At 41.4% G+C, this 19,873-nt stretch overlaps 1 protein-coding gene across 4 annotated transcripts in view; it reads left to right on the top strand.

The window, feature by feature from the left end:
• Positions 1-19,439, top strand: part of MAPK8 (mitogen-activated protein kinase 8) — a 127,425-nt gene extending 107,986 nt beyond the window's left edge. The window contains exons 7-12 of one of the 4 annotated variants that reach the window (XM_051837528.2): positions 234-305; positions 1,611-1,793; positions 2,087-2,211; positions 2,737-2,800; positions 5,477-5,554; positions 15,056-19,439. In XM_051837528.2, the coding sequence (XP_051693488.1) occupies positions 234-305; positions 1,611-1,793; positions 2,087-2,211; positions 2,737-2,800; positions 5,477-5,554; positions 15,056-15,201 (668 nt within the window). In that variant the 3' untranslated portion in view covers positions 15,202-19,439. Of the gene's footprint in view, positions 1-233; positions 306-1,610; positions 1,794-2,086; positions 2,212-2,736; positions 2,801-5,476; positions 5,555-15,050 lie in introns of all 4 variants that reach the window. The other 3 variants (XM_051837531.2, XM_051837529.2, XM_070058104.1) reach the window with 3 other exon arrangements.
• The last annotated feature ends 434 nt before the right edge of the window (positions 19,440-19,873 follow it).

Raw genomic sequence — 19,873 nt, forward strand, 5'->3', positions numbered from 1 at the left:
TGTTATAGTTCAAAAATTGTTGATAAGAAACTGAAATATTCATAGGCTGCATCTGGCAGCAGGACATACAGTCTCTGCTGGTAGTCAGAGCACATTCACTGTCACTCATTTTTATTTTATACTGCTTTTTATAATTTGAAAGTATACATGGTGTGCGTGACTTTTTTTTAATGTTTATTTTTTTTTATTTTAACCAAAATCTTTATGTTAATGTCATTGCATTTTGTTTTCAGTTGACATTTGGTCAGTTGGGTGCATCATGGGAGAAATGATCAAAGGTGGTGTTTTGTTCCCAGGTACAGATCGTATCCTTATCTTTGGCCTAAAGTGTAGTTTCTAAAGGTCAAAATGTATGACAGCTGGGTCAGGTATAATGCATCTGTCTCTCCCTAATATAAGCATTGTTAAATTATTCTTTCAAAATACCACCTGCTATTGGCATAGACTTCTCCTTTCCCTCATTGATTGTTTCATAAGTTAATACTGAAACCTGCTCAAGTGTAATCACCCATAATTACTGGCTGGCTTTGAGTTGATTTATTGAACTAAATCAAAAGTCATGGCTTGCATTAAAAATTTCTAATAATACACTTGAGTAAGTCTAAAAACACCTACAACTTAATATGAATTTTGGAATTATCTGTTGCATCTGGCCATCCTTCTGTTTTGTCTGTTCCCCCCCACACTTTTTGTTACTGTGTGTATTTGTGTTTTTTGATTGTTGTCTCATCACTCAACATACTGATTCTTTCATCTGAGAATTTCAGCAGCAGTAGTTTTATGTGGTGGTGGTTAAATTTTGGTTCATGCTTTTTGTTCATCTGACTGCTTTCCATATTCATATTAACACTGATCTCTTAAGTTTTTGTTAACTGGTAATGCTTAGAATTCTTTAGGGAGGAAGAATGAGAAAGGTCACTTTGAGTTTTAGAATGAGGACTTCAGGGTCTTGGAATTCTGTAAAAGCTAGGAAAAAGGAAAACAGGGAATCCTAACCTTAAAATTTATTGAAGTTGCGGATCTGTTTCATAAGTTTCAGAACTTTACAGAAAATTAACATCGGATAAATAAAGAATGGCAAAGGAAAATGCCGCTTTTATCAAAGCCACAATTTTTCTTGCTACTGATTATTCTCTCTTGGTGTGGAAAACTCAAAGGCAAAACAGATTGTAGAAATATTTCTTATTCTCTAGGAAATGCATTCAAATTTTCTGATAATTTAGAAGAAAATGGCAATTTTGTATGTTAAAATTATGTATAGTTTACATTTAGAATCCCAGTGGATAGTAATAACCATGAGTTTTTTGTTTGAGTTACTTATAATTAATGTTTACAGTGTGGTCAGGTTCAGCTTCTGCTTTTATGGTGAAATCAGTCTGTACACACACAGACACACACACAGTCAACAGGGTCGGCAGAGCTCATTCACTGATCGTTTCTGTCACCTACCGTCAGTGCCTTTTGCAAGGTGGCTGTGAGATACAAAATTTATAACCGCCACATTCTTTCTTGGGATTTTAGAAATTTCCATTTTCTTGTATTTTAATGTGGATATAACTAATGTGTCGAACATTAGATACAGAGTATTTTTCTTAGCTACTTGATATTAGATATTGATCAGTGGAATAAAGTTATTGAACAGCTGGGAACACCATGTCCTGAGTTCATGAAGAAACTACAACCAACAGTAAGGACTTACGTGGAAAACAGACCTAAGTATGCCGGATATAGCTTTGAGAGGCTCTTCCCCGATGTGCTTTTCCCAGCTGACTCGGAACACAACAAGCTTAAAGGTACTTTTTACAAACATGTCGTCCCATTTCATGTGTGGGGTGTGTGCGTATTCATATTCTTATGGGACATAAACCCAAGGTTATCTGTGGATGGTGGGATGAAGTGAGGTTTTAGTTATTTTTATCTTTAATTTTATATTTCTAATCCTATGTATGACCTGATGCTATAGTAAAATTTATTGTTTTTAAAACATAGGCTTTTAAAATAAAAGATAATATCAGGTTTCTGAAAATTTATTGATAAATTGAGAACCTTTCTGAGTACAAGCATGGTAACATCATTATGTTTACAGCCAGTCAGGCAAGGGATTTGCTCTCTAAAATGCTGGTGATAGATGCATCTAAGAGGATCTCTGTAGACGAAGCTCTCCAGCACCCATACATCAATGTCTGGTACGATCCCTCTGAAGCAGAAGCCGTAAGTTCTTTCTTAATGTTTGAAGAATATGCTGCATTTTTAGAGTTGGCATTAAGTTACATTTGCAGGAGACCTTGTACTTTTAAGTAAAAAAATAGGAATGTTATAATGGTGTTTTCTATTTTTACATGAAGAGCGCCTTAAGCTAAGGTCATGTCCAAGCCACACCTATACAAAATCAAGTCACCCCCTAGTATTTCTTGCCTTGATACCTGATCAGAGGGACAGAGAGGCTAGGATATTGAATGCTCTGGGAAACGTCTTACCTTAGAAAAAAATTATCTTATCCAAAGCCTTGCAAAGTTCTGTGATATAAATGTGCAACAAAGTCAAAAGCTGGAGCAAAAGATAAGCATCATTCTTTCTGCAGTGAAGGAATCTTCCAAAACTGGTCTGTCTATATATATAAGAAGGTTGTTGACGATTGATCAGTCTTGGTCTAATGGTGCATTTTTACAAGTCTCCTGTCTGATTGATAATACTCCCAATAAACTGTCTCCATTATTGTTGCTTTGTGTTTTCCAGCCACCACCAAAGATTCCTGACAAACAGTTAGACGAAAGGGAACACACGATAGAAGAATGGAAAGGTAACATTTATCAGATTCTTAGAAAATTGAAAGAGCTTCTGCCTCTTTGAAATGTGATTTGTTCATCATGTTAGGGAAATTAATGATATTTTTCCATTATTCATAACTGGTATTTATTGATAATATGATACCTAATGTTTTTACAACAGTGGAAAGTATGTCCCTTTCTCTCACTGACCAAATTTTAATTTTCCAAGTTCTCTACCCAAACACAAATACACATTAGTGTTTCTCTTGAATTTTTCCTTAGTCTGTAAAAATGCAGCTGTATTTGGTGTATGCCCTCTCCCTTCTCCTACCGTTTGTAAGTCACAGATTGTTCTACACTATGTGTACTATGCACACTTGCCTTGTTGCAATAATCATACATCTTGAAGGTGTTTCTCGGTTCATGTGACTGCCCCATTTGGTTCTGCTCTGTGATGTATCACAATTTCTATATCCAGCTGCCTCTTGAAGAGCATTTTCATTGAGTCTAGTCTATTACATTGATAGACAACTCTACAGTATTCCTGTGCACATGCGAGAATAGGCCTTTAAGAAACATTCCAGGAAATGTGCTGTGTCAAAGGATATTTTTCAGTTATTTCTAACTAATCCCCACAAAAATTTTAGTTGTATCATATAGCTAAGTGTCAGTCAGTGGTTCCCCCTCCCTTTTCAACAGAATGCTAACAGATTAAGAAATTAATAGTATAGTAATCTTTTCTGTTGTATGACTGTAGTTGATAGTCATGCAAATATTAATTCTTCTAAAGATTTGGAACATTTGGGCTAGCTAATTTTTAGATCCCATTTACCGCGTTTATATTGTTTGTCATTTGGTGTTTTAACTGCTTTTCTAATTGTGCAACTTAGGGCAAATCACTGTTTTCCACCTTATCTTCAGTGAAGGCAGTAGGCCTATTATTAGGAAATGATTATCGAATGCTGGGAAAGCAGAAGGGACTGGGAGGTGTAAACCTGAACAGGTAACCCATCTGTAAATTTACTTTGGGAAGAATGAATTTGATTCTTTCTTCTTAGGAAAAACCAGACATTAGTGTTCTTTGAGTAAGCAGGGTTAGCAGAGACCAGCAGAATGATTTGGGGACAGCCTGCTGCATCTGAATCTGTAATAATAGTGTGAAGGATGTAACTCTGGCAAGAACATTATTAAAATATTAGCTTGATATTTTTTATGTCCCATTAGCTTAGAACAGACATGTCCAGTATTTCATAGAATTGTAATGGGAAACACTACCAGTTATGCTGCATCATTGCTTACCAGATGTAGCCAATTTCAGAGGTAATGAACTAGAAAACTACATCTTAAAATCAAGGAAATAGTTTTTCATTTAAAAGGATATATTTGGGAGTTTTGATTACTTTAGAAATGGTCACCTTTATTCTGCATCTTGTTCTCCTGAATCTGGGTGCATTTCAGTAACCATCTATAAACCACCTTTCTCAAGATTAGCTCAAGAGTTTTAGCTCTCAAGCAGGAAAAAAAGAAGTGTCTTGCCACAGCTATTAGTTTCAGTTGCTTTCCTAGTCAGTATTACTAAATAACTTTGTTTCTTCTGTGTGAATCTCTTTTCACAAAGGGACACTGTTTTCTCTTTTTAAAAAGTCATTTACTCTGGAGTGTTTATCACTCATTTTTGTTTCTTTAAAGAAAAGCATCTCCTATTTTTTTCTTTTATCAAGACTGTTTTTTTCCTGCTAAGTCTACAATTATAGTAGCAAGCAAATTCTGGTTCATTCCAGTGTATCCACTAATTTTACCTTATTATCAACAGAAAAACCATACTCTGTAGTCACAAATTCTGTATTGTGACTTTAATCTTTGGGAATTACACAGACTCCTTGAAATTCTAATTCTAAGCATGTTTGTTTGATGCTGTATCCAAAAGAACCCATGACCCAAGGATGAGGAATAATTGGCATCTACCAGGCTCACAAGGCACACCACACTTAGCATCAGTGAGGATCAGAGGGATTTAGTGCAGGAGGCCTGCACCCGACAGACAGCATCGGGTGTCCCTCTCGGTGAGGACAGTCCTCAGCACCGCAGGAGCACCCAGTGTGTCTCAGAACAGTCCTCAGCGCAGTCTGCCTTCTGTCCTCAAGTCTACTGAGAAAACAAGGGTTCCTGTCACTCTTGACTGCTTTCTCAGAAGTGATTGAAGCTACCTGCTGCTTTTCCTTAATAAAATACGTTTATATTCCATCCTGACTGAAGAGGCTTCCACCTGCTGTTTGATTTAATGCTTTTTAAAAGATATTTGGTTGAGCACCTACTGTGTGCTTAAGCACTGTGCCAGGGATGAGGAAAGTGAATTTAGTTTAGGAGATGAATGTAGTTTAAGCCCTCCCTGAGACAGAGTTAAATAAGCTTTTATAATGGCGGAGTAACGTGTACAATATGTGTACAGTGTAGTTCAGTCTAACGTAGCTCTGTCCTTGAACCAACTCAAGACACATTTAAGTGGAGATTTTTAAGTTTCCTTCATATAATTTATGGTTGAGAATCATGGAATTGTTATAATCTGTGAATCTTAGACCGACACTTATAGACCCTCTGTCATTGGAGGGACATTGTTTGAAGTACTTAATACGTACAAATAATTTGACTTGCAGTCTTGACATTGGCTCTCAGACTAAAAAATTCATTTTTGTCCACCTCTTTTTCAGAATTGATATACAAGGAAGTGATGGATTTGGAAGAAAGAACCAAGAATGGAGTTATACGAGGGCAGCCCTCTCCTTTAGGTTGGTTACAATATAAGATTGGCTAAGTTTAAAGTTTACTTTTTTTAAAAAAGATTTATTTATTTATTTGAAAGAGTTACACAGAGAGAGGAGAGGCGGGGGGGGGGGGGTGTCTTCATCCAATGGTTCACTCCACAATTGGCTGCAACGGCTGGAGCTGTGCCGATCGGGAGCCAGGAGCTTCTTCCCAGTCTCCTGTGCGGGTGCAGGGGCCCAAGGACTTGGGCCATCCTCCACTGCTCTCCCAGGCCATAGCAAAGAGCTGGATGGGAGGTCGAGCAGGCAGGTCTTGAACTGGCACCCACATGGGATGCCATTGCTTCGGGCCAGGGTGTTAACCCACTACACCACAGCACCGGCCCCTAAAGTTTACTTCTTGTGTTATAATTTTCAGTGGTCTGAAACCTGCAGTTCTGTCCTTATTGAATACCATTTTCAAATTTTGAGAAAGTATAAGGAATAAATTTAGGATGTTGAATTTGAAAGCATTGGTACAGTTGTACCAATGCATAGTACTAATATATTAGTAACTGACTTCATAAAATGTGTATCTTTTTCTGATATTCCATTGAAAAACAGATTAAAAACCATTTTTTATCTTGGGGCTGGCATTGTAGCATAATAAGTAAAGCTGCTGCCTGTGACAACCACCTCTCCTGTGAGCGCTGGTTCGAGACCCGGCTGCTCCTCTTCCGATCCAGCTCTCTGCTAAGGCCTGGGAAAGCAGTGGAAGGTGGCCCATGTACTTGGGCTCCTGCACCCACGGGGGAGACCCGGAAGAAGCTCCTGGCTTCCACACAGCTGTTGCTGGGAACTAATAGATCGAAGATCTCTCTCTTTCTGTCTTCTCTCTCTCTCTAATAAATAAATATTTTTTTAAAAAAAGAAATTTCTAAAATTTCAACATTTACCTTTTATGGTTTTAACAGCTTTTTAAAAAGATATATTTATTCATTTTGAAAGTTAGAGTTAGGGGCCGGTGCAGCGGGTTCTAGTCCTAGTCGGGGCGCCAGATTCTGTCCCAGTTGCTCTTCTTCCAGGCCAGCTCTCTGCTGTGGCCCAGGAGGGCAGTGGAGGATGGCCCAGGCCCTTGGGTCCTGCACCCACATGGGAGACAGGCAGAAGCACCTGGCTCCTGGCCTCAGATCAGTGCGGTTCGCCGGCTACAGCAGCCATTGGAGGGTGAACCAACAGAAAAGGAAGGCCTTTGTCTCTCTCTCTCTCTCTCTCTCACTCTCTCTCTCACTGTCCACTCTGCCTGTCAAAAAAAAAAAAAGTTAGGGAGAGACAGAGATCTTTGATCCACTGATGGCTGCAATGGCCAACACTGGGCTAGGCCAATACCAGGAGCCCCGACCTTCATCCAGTTCTCCCATATGGATGGTAGGGGTCCAAACACTATGCCATTTCCCTGTGCTTTCTCAGGCCATGAGCAGAGAGCTGGATCAGAAGTGGAGTACACAGGACACAATGTGGCACCCATATGGGATGCTTGCATCACAGGCAGCGGCCTTACCCACTGCACCACAACACTGACTACCTTTTAACGGTTTTTTACTTTAGGTAAATAAAACCTCCCCTGCAGGATTAGGTATGCACAACACCAAGTTACCGTGCTTGCCTTTCATGTTCTTTAATTTGTTGAACTAAGTCAATAACATAAAAACCATTACAAGAATGTGTTCATTTTCTAAGAAGAAAACTGGCTTTCAGGAATTAAAAGACATTTTCTTTGATCATAAACTGATTTTATATTTGATTTAGTATATGTGAAAGTATAAAGAATTGAGGAAATGGTAGGTAACATATACATATTAAGTACATAAAACTAGTGATTTATGTTCTTTATTTCACTCATCCTCTGCAGTCCCTGGTCGGAGATCATTCACATTTTACAGATGAGGAAGTTTAAGTTCAGAAAATGGAACATAGAATAACAAATGTTTTACATAGAAAAACTGTTAGAGTTTTCATAATAGTAAATAAGTTTTTCAGAAGGCAAAAAACAACATCAAGGCATAAGGCATATATAAGGCTGACATTAGACTGACAGTAGTCTTCTCAGCAGAAACCTTACAGGCCAAGAAGGAATGAGATAGATTCAGAGTCCTGAAAGTAAAACAGTTGTCAGCCATGAATAATATACCCAGTAAAGCTATCCTCATAAATGAGGAAGAAACAAAACCTTTCAAGGCAAGCAAAACTGAGGGGAGACATTGGAAGTCTTAGCGAAGAAGGCAAAAGAAAGAAAGGGCAGCTACCACATGGGGAAGGAGGAACTCAAGTTACCCCTGTTTGCAGATGATATGAATTTATATGTAGAAAAATCTAATAACTCCACCAATAACTGGTAGAACTAACAAATTCAGTTAGATTGTGAACTATGAAACCAACGTACAATGAACAGCATTTTTAAACACTAGTAATGAACTTGCAGAAAAAGAAGTCAGAAATTTCATTCATAGTAACTGCCAAACAAAGAAATGAAAAGAGCCTTAGGAATAAATTTATCCAAGGAAGTAGATGGCCTCTACAATGAAAATTACAAAATACTGGTGAAAAAAATCAAGTAATCGTAGATTGGGAGTTAAAATGTCAATACTGTTCAAAACAATGTATAGATGGGGTGTAATCCCTATCAAACGGCATTCTTCACAGAAATAGAAAAACAAATGCCAGAATTCATTTAGAACTACAGAATAACCACAGTAGCACAGGTGGTCTTGAGCAAACAGAATGACGGGGCACGGCATCTCAATCCCTCCGTCTCAGGCAGAACTTATCACAAAGCTAGAGTCACTAAGCTGGTGTGAACCCCGAAATGAATCCATGCCTTTACAGCCAGCACACCTTCCACAAGGCTGCCAGAACCATACATTGCAGACGGGACACCCTTCAGTAAATGGTGCTGGGAAAGTGGAATTTGCAGGAGAATGACACAATGATCTTACCTCACAGTATACAGAAATCAGCTGCTAATGATTAAAGGCCTAAACTAAAACCCAAAACTGTGAAACTACTAGGAGAAAACATAGGTAGACAATGCCTCAAGATACCAGTATAAGCCGTGACTCTTTTGGGTAAAATCCCAAATGCACGGGTAAAAATAAAAAAGCAAAACTAAACAAATAGTATTTTATCCACCAAAGAAGCTCCTGCACATCAGCAGGGTGCAGAGACAGCCAGACAAATGGAAGAACATATTTGCAAAATACTCATCTGGTAAGGAGTTAACATCTAAAATACTCATAATACAATGAGCTAAACAGCAAAAATTTTAAAATCCAATTTAAAAAGAGCAAATCATCCAGACACGGTCAACCAGTGTGGAAAGATACTGGACATCACTGATAATTCAGGGGAATATGAGTCAAAACCACAATAAAATATCTACCCCAGTTAGAATGGCTGTTATCAAAAAGATGCAGCAGTTGTTGGTGAGGATATGGAGAAAGGGGAACTCATGAACACACTGGTGGATATAAAATTTAGTATAGCAGTGTGGAGAGATTTCAGAAAACAAAGAAGTGCTGTATGATCCTACTACCCTACTGAAATTTACCCTACATGAAATTTAATCGGTGCACTGCCTGTTTACTGCAGTACTATTCACAGTAACCAAGATACGGAATTTACAGAGATGTCCATGAACAGATGAACGGGTATAGAAAATGCTATATACATGCTGTAATAATCATACATCAAGGAAAATGAAATCCTAGCATTTGCAGCAATGTGGATAGATTTTTAGGACCTAGTGTTAAGTGTAATAAGCCGGCCACAGAAGGACAAGTACAACTTGTTCTCATTCGTTTGTGGAAGCTGAAACCTTTTTTTTCATTCAACTAAGGGTCACTAGAGGTTAGGAAGTGTAGGATGAAGGAGAGATAGAGGGCGCATTGATAAGTTGTATAAGAATATACTTAAAGGGGCTGGCATAGCAGGTAAAGCATCTCATGTGGGCATCAGTTCAAGTCCCAGCTGCTCCTCTTCCAATCCAGTTCTCTTCTATGGCCTGGGAAAGCACTGGAAGATGGCCCAAGTTCTTGGGCCCCTGCAGCCATGTGGGAGACCCGGAAGAAGCTCCTGGTTCCTGGCTTCAGATCAGTGCAGCTCTGGCCGTTGTGGCCATCTGGAGAGTGAACCAGTGAATGGAGGACCTCTCTCTCTCTCGCTCACTCACTCTCTGCTTCTGCCTCTCTGTAACTCTGCCTTTCAGATAAATAAGTAAATCTTTTTAAAAAATATATATATGTATAGTTACATAGGAGGAGTAAGTTCTGATACTCTGTAGCACAGTAGAGTAACTACATTTCACATAAATATAAAAAACTAAGAGAGGAGTGTGAAGGTTCCCTTCACAGAGAAATGATGTTTAAGGAGCTGGAGGCGCTTGTTAGCCTGATTTGATCATTATACATTGTATATTTGTATCATCACACTGCAACCCATACATAAGAACAATTACTACGTGTTCGTAAAACATTTTAAGATAAATATTTTTATTTTAAAGGCAAGTGATAGATCTTCTATCCACTGGTTCTCTCCCCAATGGGTGCAGTGTCCAGGCTGGGTCAAGCCAAAGCTAGAACCCTGGAACTATCTGGGTCTCCCAGATGGGTGGCAGGAACCAAGGTACTGGAGCCATCATCTAGTGCTTTCCCAGGTGCGTTGGCAGGGTGCTGGATTGGAAACAGAGCAGCTGGGACTCATTGGTGCTCATGTATGGGATGCCAGGCTTGTAAGCTGCATCTTAACCTGCTACACACCAGACCAGCCCCAGTAAAATATGTTTTTGATTAAAAAGATGCCATTTTAATCCCTCTAAAACTCTTCTACGTTTTGATAAAATAATGGCAGTCACATCTATCATCTTGTTTTTGAGCAAAATATTTTTATATTTTCAGATGGATGTGATATACTGTAAACATAGTTTAAATAATTTTTGTAATTTCCCATGCTTTTTTATTATATTTTGCAGTTGTTCATTTTAGATCCTAGGTTAGGAATGCAGTCTCCAAAATTGCAATGCAGATCTTTTTGAAAATATTAATCAGATTCAGCAGCTTCTACTGATTTTGGAAATGGCTTTTCCTCGACAGTTTGCTGGTAACAAGTGAAAGCTCTACTACAGTGACTGCACAGTAGCAGCATGATTGAACTATGCATGGCCGAGGCTCAGGTGGGGTTAGGACAGTCCGTTATTTGGGACAGCTGTATACCTTAGCATACTCTCCTGGTGAGTAGCACGTGACTCAGGGCCAAATGTTAGTGAATAGAACAATCTCATGAAATAGTTTGAGCAGTTGTTTTTGTCCTTAATTTATAACTGAATAATTTGGATCCTAGACAGTACTTGCTTACGGTTACTTTAGGTTTCTGGACATTTTCTAGATTCTCAGTAACAACTTACAAAGAAGAGTATTAGTGAATTAGGTTGCTCTTGGGGCAGGCATCGCAGGTTAAGCTGCTAGATGGCATGCCCACATCTCCTATCAAGGTGCTGGTTTAAGTCCAGCACTTCCACTTCCTGTCTGTCTTCCCTGCACCAATGTGGGAGACTTGGATTGAGTTCTGATCTCTTGGCTTGGCCTGGTCCAGCCCTGGCTTTTGCAGACATATAGAGAGTGAACCTGAGATGGAAGATATGTCTGTATGTGTGTCTCTGCCTTTCAAGTAGATGAAAATAAACATCTTTTAAAAATAAATGCAAAGCCGGTGCCGCGACTCACTGAGCTAATCCTCCGCCTTGCGGCGCCGGCACACTGGGTTCTAGTCCCAGTCGGGGCGCCAGATTCTGTCCTGGTTGCCCCTCTTCCAGGCCAGCTCTCTGCTGTGGCCAGGGAGTGCAGTGGAGGATGGCCCAAGTGCTTGGGCCCTGCACCTCATGGGAGACCAGGATAAGTACCTGGCTCCTGCCATCGGATCAGCGCGCCAGCCGCGGCGGCCATTGGAGGGTGAACCAACGGCAAAGGAAGACCTTTCTCTCTGTCTCTCTCTCTCTTACTGTCCACTCTGCCTGTCAAAATAATAATTTAAAAAATGCAAATAGTTAGCTCTTGATTATGTCTGATAACAAGGAATAATCTTTAATAAAGCAAAGTGTCAGATAATCACAGTGCTCTTTTCACTTGATTTTAAAAACAATTTTTTCCCAGTGGATTGTTTTCCTATCTTTATTTTGGTTTGGCTAATACTAAAATGAGCTTTCTGGGAGGGCCTTGTCACCGTGGGTTAAGCCACCACTCAGGATCCCCACATCCCTGGTGTAGTGCCTCGTTGGAATTCTGGCTTCTCCATGCTTCCAGTCCAGCTTCCTCAGAATGCACCTGAGGCAGCACATGGCCCACATCTTTGGGTTCCTGCCCGCCCGGTGGGAGACCAGGTGGAGTTCCTGGTGCCTGGCTTTGACCTGGCTACCTCCAGCTGTCGTGGACATCTGGGAGGAAGCCAGTGGATAGAAGATCACTCTGTCTCTCCCTTTCTTTTTTTTTTTTTTTTTTTTTTTTTTTTTTTTTTGACAGGCAGAGTGGACAGTGAGAGAGAGAGAGACAGAGAGAAAGGTCTTCCTTTGCCGTTGATTCACCCTCCAGTGGCCGCCGCGGCCAGCGCGCTGCGGCCGGCGCACCGCACTGATCCGATGGCAGGAGCCAGGAGCCAGGTGCTTTTCCTGGTCTCCCATGGGGTGCAGGGCCCAAGAACCTGGGCCATCCTCCACTGCACTCCCTGGCCACAGCAGAGGGCTGGCCTGGAAGAGGGGCAACCGGGACAGAATCCGGTGCCCCGACCGGGACTAGAACCCGGTGTGCCGGCGCCGCTAGGCGGAGGATTAGCCTAGTGAGCCGCGGCGCCGGCCTTGTCTCTCCCTTTCTGTCACTCTGCCTTTCAAAAAAATAAAATCTTCAACAGCAAAACTACTATAGGAAATGAGTATGGGGAGTCATCTGAGAGGAAAACGACCCAGATCCCTGAGGTTAAAGATTGTCTATGGGGTACCATTCAGGTGTCTGAAAATCTCCTGTAGTGATGCACAGTTCAGAGAAAACAAGGATCTCTCTTAGGGACTTGATCCTCACATGGAAAAGTGAATTATGATGCATTGAAAAGTGCATTTGATCAGGTTAGGCAGCTTAGAGCCGGTTCTTTGCTAGTTTGATTATTTCAGTGTGAGTCTGAGAAGGTTTCATGGTTCACTGTAGATGGTGTGTAAGCTACATTCAGTTATAGAGGCACGTTTTGCAGAGCTTCATCAGTTGAGTAAGATGAGGACAGTGTACTGTCTCACCTTGCCCAGTGGCCTTTCCTGGGCCTGGTGCTAGGTACAGCACCCTCTTCTCTGTCAAGCGTGAGATACTCAGTCTGCTTTCCTTTGCGGTTCAGCTTCTACCACATGCTGTCTACTTCGTGGTTCCATTCCTTTCAGTCTCCCATTCCCCACTCCCCTAAAGATTTGCCTGTTTGCCTGTCTGCCTCTTTGCTCCTTGTGTTCGAGGGCAGCTTTCAGAAGACCTTTAGTATCTTAAGCGTTTATTGCTCATCATTAGACAGTGGAAGGAGAATCTCAAATCTGAGGTGCTGATTGGGGAGTGGTGTTTTCAGTTTGTTTGATTTCAGCCTCAGCCTGAACATTTCTGCTAGTATTCAGTTTGAACACCATTATTTTTATTCCATAAATGTGTTCTTGAGAGCTTTGTGTAACTTGAATTCTTCACACTTGGAACGACCCTTGTGTGGTGATCATGCAGTTCAGAAATACTTAGAAGAATGAGAATGGCCTTGAACATACTCCTGCCCGAAGCGTAAGACATCCCTGCCCCTTCCTCGCCCAGTCCCCTTGAGACAGTTTCTCTGTTTAGGTCAAGTATTCCTGTTTTTTTGTTTGTTTGTTTGTTTTTGTTTTTGTTTTTTGACAGGCAGAGTGGACAGTAAGAGAGAGAGAGACAGAAAGGTCTTCCTTTTTCCATTGGTTCACCCTCCAATGGCCGCTGCGGCCGGTGCACCACACTGATCTGAAGCCAGGAGCCAGGTGCTTCTCCTGGTCTCCCATGGGGTGCAGGGCCCAAGCACTTGGGTCATCCTCCACTGCCTTCCCGGGCCACAGCAGAGAGCTGGACTGGAAGAGGAGCAACCGGGACAGAATTCGGAGCCCCGACTGGGACTAGAACCCAGGGTGCCAGTGCCATAGGCAGAGCATTAGTCCAGTGAGCCACGGTGCCGGCCTGTTAGTTTTTAAAATCTGAGAATTGCTCATTCAGTTAATACTTTGGTTAAAGGGTTTTCCCCTATTTAACTGTTTAGTAAATCTACATAGGTACGAATCCAGTATTTATTAAAAGTAAGACCTGAGTTTACCCAGCTAGCCTATTTGAGTGGCCCCGTGAAGTCAGGAAACCTCATGTAAACGGAAGCAGTTGAACTGAGGTCCCTCCCAGATTGAAATGATTTGATTCTTTGTCTTGGCTTTAGCTCTAAATACCAAAGTGTTGTTTTGACTTTTCTTCTTTAGTGAGAAAACAGCAACTTTTAAAAAAGTTTTTTTATTTATCTGAAAGGCAGAGCGTCAGAGATGGAGAAAGAGAGATCTGCCTCCATTGGTTCATGCCCCAGCTGGCTGCAACAGCCAGGGCTGAGCTGGGCTATAACCAGGAGCCAGGAATTCCATCTGGGTCTCCAGTGTGGGTGCCAGAGGCCCAAGTGCTTTCCCAGGCGCCTTAGCAGGAAGTTGGATCAGAAGCAGAGCAAGGTGGGACCCAAGCCAGAACTTTGATCCAGGGTTCTGGCATTGCAAGCAGTGGCTTTACCTGCTGGGCCACAATGCCAGCCCTCCCCCAATTTTTTTATAGTGCAGTAGTTAGTAACTTTTTTAGTCATATGGCTTATTGAGGTTTTTCCCAACAAAGTACCATACAGTTTTGCATGTATTATCAGTATTATTCACAGACACCCTGAAACCAATCCATGGATCCTGCTTTGGTCCTTTTAAAATATTTATTTGAAAGGTATAGTTAGAGGAAAGAGAGAGAGAGAGATCTCAATCTTTCACATGCTACTTCACTCCCCAAACGACTGCAATGGCCAGGGCTGAGCCAGGCTGAAGCCAGGAGGCTGGAACTCCATCTGGGACCCCAGCACTTAGCCCATGTCCTGCAGCTTTCCCAAGCACATATTAGCAGGGAGCAGCTGGGACTCAAACTAATGACCATATGGGATGCTGGTGTTGTAGGTGGTGACTTCTGTGTCACAGTGCTGACCCCAGGACCGTTTCTAAAAATTGTACAGTTATTTCTTGAACTGTAAAAGTGGAAAGAATGGGCCTCCAAGTCTGGAGTCCTGTCCAGGGGTTTTCAGTATTCTCACTTCCTGATAATGTTTCGAAGTTTGCGTTGTGTTGACTCTCACTTGTGCTTCTGTTTAGTGAGCGTTCACTGGCTAGTACAGTGCAAGTAGCGCTTCTGCAACTCTCTCTGCAACTGATTTGCTGTTTTGTTTCTCATAGCACAGGTGCAGCAGTGATCAGTGGCTCTCAGCATCCATCGTCATCGTCGTCTGTCAATGATGTGTCTTCAATGTCAACAGACCCGACTTTGGCCTCGGATACAGACAGCAGTCTGGAAGCCCCAGCTGGGCCTCTGGGCTGCTGTAGATGACTACTTGGGCCTTGGGGGGTGGGACGGGTGGGGCGTCGGCTAGTCATTCATAGAACTACTCTGAAACAATTCAGTGGTCTTATTTTTGAGTGATTTTTTTCAAAAATGTAGAACTCATTTTGTAGTAAAGTAGTTTATTTTTTTTAATTTCAAGTGATGTAATTTAAAACCTAAGTTTTAAAACAGCAACAAAACTGTATTGTATTTTTTGCTGTAATTAACTGTATAATGTAAACCTAATTATTTTATCATGGTTTAAATTTTTTGCATATTTGCTTTATCTTATGCTGCTGATTTTTTTTTACTGAATTTGTAAGATTTTGTTTATCAAAGCAACTATTATGTGGTGACTTGCCTATATCATGAATTATTTAAGATTTTTATAGTTTTTTTATTAGAATTTATTTCAGATGTTTTGTTCATGATACTATCCTTCAGGGTTATGTGCTTATCAATGAAATAACCCCAGAGGAGTGAGGGAAAATAACCTGTAGCCAGTTATATTCAGGAATAACTACTGTACATGATGAACGTGTTGAGAGACCTCCGATATTTACTACTTGCCAATCCTAATTTAGTCGCAACCATTGGTAGGTAGTCCTACCAAAGTTTTGGCAAAAGCCCCATCGTCTAAATGGCAGGATAACTCAGAGCATGTCTTTGAAGATGCCAGGCCCACCACCTTCCTGTCTCCCTACCACACCCAGCAGAAGTCAACTAAAGAGAATCTGGTGTATCTGTGGCATGCTCAACACTTAAACCTATCACATAAAATCAAGAGGATACTTCATGAATACTACATTTCAATGCAAATAAACAGATGGTTCACTTCTACAAGCTATGAGCCTGTGTTTGTCTACACTGACTTAAACCTCAGGCTGCAGGTCCCAGCAGTGGTCTAAAGTCTGGTCTTTCCTCTGCCTGCAGCCTCGGGCCCTGGGACCTTTCTGGTTTCCTGTTACATGGAGTGTCAGTCAGTTGAACACCAGTTCTCTTGGTGTTTCTGGCCATTTGATTCTACCTGTAGCCTAATCATGTTTAAACTAGCTGTCGGGAGGTTCCAAAACCTACTTAGACTTGCGTAGGTGATGTATCAAATGAGCAATATACCGTTCATCTGAAAATAGTAGCACACAGCCATATATAGGATATCATTTTCTAAGGACTGTTTCTTCACACTGAGCAGAGCAGGCGTAAGTGGTGGTGTTGAGTCTGAGTCTTGTTTTGTATCTGATTTTCACTCTCACACACAAGGTGGATGTTGAGTAGTTCAAGAATGGTGCTGCTCCTGACAAGTGTATGGTAACTGTTTACATTTTATATCTGCAGAATTATTTCTCTATAACTGAATTTTTCCTAAGTAAAATGTCATTGACGTTTCATGATTTCTGAAATATTTTGTGATGGCCCCAGGCATCTTTGATCTCTCTGGAACAAGAGGGATGTCTTGTAATGAACAGGGAAACGCATACTGAAGTGAATGGCGAGGTTCTAGGCAGAAAGCACATTGGAATTCATGACCAACAGGAGCGAGAACAGGTGCGAGCGAGCTCAGCATGTAGTGGCTGAACGTTTGCTTGGTATTTATTTGTATATTTAGTACCAAATTCCTTCTGAGCAAGGTATTTTAGGTCATTGTTTATGTGCAATATTTAAGGTTGAAATACACTAGCCTCTTTGTGTACTTTGAAGTAGCTAGCTCGATGATTTAAAGTCGTGATTTCCTGCCTCACAGCCTTTTCAGCAGCCTCTTGTACTCATGGGACATGGTGCATTGATTCCATTGGGCGCATTAGGATTTTGAGACTGGAACACCTCTGGAATTACAGAAACAGAGTAGAGTCACGATTACGGCAGAGATTTAGCATGAGTGTGTTCTTACTTCATGTTAGTTTCCCAGTTGTTTCACTTTGTTTTGTCTTGGGTAGATGATGTCACTATTGCACTTTAACAGCTGACATGCTTTCAGAAGATTCCCTTAGTTTCTATTTCCTTGCTGGTAAGTCATCTCTGTCGATACAGATTTCAGAAAACCAAGTGTTGTGACTGTATCATTGGTTGTAAATGCCAGCTCCCACTTGCCAAGCGTCGTGTTTCAGTGAAATTCAAAGAAAATGAACTCTTGTCACTTAATGTAAGTGAAAATACTTAAATTATATCCTAAAAAGCAAGGTCTGTTTGTTAAATGTTGCACGCCCTAGGTTTTTAAAATGCATTCTCTAAATATAGCTTCTCCTCTTCAATCCATTAAGCTAAATATGTATTGGTACTTTTTATTTTAGAACATTTAAAGCGTCTTAAATGTTTGTGGTTTTTTTCTTTTAAATGACAACATTGCTGTCAAGTCCCTGTGTGAAGCCACCTTTCTTGTAGTTTTGGTTTTTCAGTTTTATACGCTTAATAACCAGTTGTCTTACTGTCAAAATTATTTTGACCAAGATTTATTCAACTTTGTAGGTTAGGAAAGAGACACTAACTCTTTGTACATGTGTCTTCCCGGGTGCCAGTCTCTTACCTTGCAATGCATACTGACCGTTTGTTAACCGACTGTGGTGTTGGGGTTGCACGCAGAGCGTCTCGACTCTGTGCTGCGTGCTGAACACTTCTCGCTCTGTTAGGCACCTTCAGCTGCCGACCGGTCCTGGTGTGCACGTTTCCGAGCTGCTAAAGGCACAGCGTGTTCACGCCGGACTTGCCGAGAGCGAGGCCCAGCTCCTGGTGCAGCCCCGTGCTGGAGGCGCTGGAGCGTGTCGGGCAGCACTCTGTCATCAGGCTCTCCGTTCCTCTGCTCTGTGCTGGTCCTGCTGGGCTGTCGGGAGCTGAAGGTGAAGAGGACGTCCGTGTCTTGGTAGTGCAAGCAGCAGCAGGAAGCCAGGTGGTCTCCTTGGTGACAGTTAGGACTTGGTGTACGCCATGAAGACGTAACTCTTCGGTGTTGCCCAGGCACTGGCCTGCACAACGTGTTGAGGTAAAAACATAGTCTGTTTTCAACAATGCTGTTGTAGTTTGTTTGTGAGTGTTGTTCATTAGTCACGCATTAGCTGTGGAGTGGATGCATGGAGCCCCGTGCCCCCAGTAAACTTCTCTTACCAGGGCCACATTCTGTCATTAGCGGCCCTCTTAAATGTCGCCTCTCCTCCCCCTGTTGCATTTTAGTGTGCGTTGTGTTTCTACTGATCTCCCTTAGGTTTTTCTTCAATCAAAGGAAACGAATTTTTCCTTAATAGCGAGAAAAGGGGAAGAGGTAAAGGGCATTGAAGCAGAAATGTATAGTTTGGGGTAAGATTGGAAAATTCATGAGGAAAACAAAAGTCCTAATTAATTTCAAACTAACTGCTCTTAGTTAAGTGCTCTTAAGGAGAGTCTAGTAAGAGTAACACTTTCTGGCCATTTCTGGTTTAGATTCTCTTCATTACTGAAACTTATGAGAAATATTACCTGTGGATTAGTTTTGCACAATGTTCGAGTCTCACAATGACTTACAAATTAAACTAGGTTTTTATTGAACTACCTCACACTGATTTTCTATGCTTTCCCAAGGAAGCTGTTGCCCTTACTGTTAGATCTTTCCTGAGTGTGAACTATAGATGTGCGTGAAATACCTTATAGCCAGTGTTGACACAAGCCCAGTTAAGTATGTACAACATCAGTAAGAGACACTCACATGTACAATCTTTCACTGTGTATCTTGGAAATTGTGTTAGCTGTGCTTGTTGACCTTATTACTGTATGTTTTTGTAAGTAGAAACCTGCTCGTGATATCAGTCCATTCTTTACATTTTACAAAAGGAGTAAATCTTAGTAAATTTTACGAAGAAATAAATTACTTTTGTAGGCCCAATATTTGGTATATTTTTGAGAAGCTGTTAATCTTTTAGCTGAATGATGAAGTTAACTGAAGTAGCTGTCTACCTGGACTGTGACATCTGTTTTCTCATTCGAGTACCCTGTCGCGAAGGTTTTCAGACCTGGAAACCTGCGGATGAAGACTGACATTTGCTTTCTCCTGTTGGATGCCATTCCTTCCTCATTCCTCCCCTTCCCGTGTTCCATTCTCCTCCTCTAGACAAGCAGATGGGGCACTTTGTAGGGAATGCTGAGATCATCATTGTGGTTTTGATCATTCATGCCCTAGTCATTAAACATGCACCACTGGAATGTAAACAATGTTATCTAGTATGTCAATTGGGTATAATATTTTAAATAAAAAAGAAAAAAGTGGTATGAAAATGACAAAATGAAGAGTTTTTTCATTGAAACCAGAATATAAATTTGTGGTGGGAAGTGGTTTTCTTTTTTTTTTTTTTTTTTTTTTTTAATTTTAGCATCTCCTGTGGATTGGGAGAAAGGGGGCATTAAGAGAGCAGGTGATTTTGCACACATCGTAAAGAGCTTAACTGGTTGATCGATTTCTCTGTTATTTGCTGGAGGGATAATTTAAAAAGAACTTAACCAAGTAAGAGCGAGCCGTCATGGCCTGTCACAGAGACAAGCATTGAAGGCTGGGGTCTGCCTTGGAGCAAGCGGAGGGTCCCAACTCTGAGTGCCTCCTCTCGGCCCAGGTCGGGTGGCCTGCTGTGGGGGCACGCAGGGCTCTCCGTGTGTGCCATCCAGCCTGTACACCGCTCTGTGTCGATCCACAGCGACCCCTGCATGCCTGCCGTGGTGGGGA

This window comes from Oryctolagus cuniculus, chromosome 15 (assembly GCF_964237555.1).
Source record: "Oryctolagus cuniculus chromosome 15, mOryCun1.1, whole genome shotgun sequence".
Lineage (NCBI taxonomy): Eukaryota > Metazoa > Chordata > Mammalia > Lagomorpha > Leporidae > Oryctolagus > Oryctolagus cuniculus.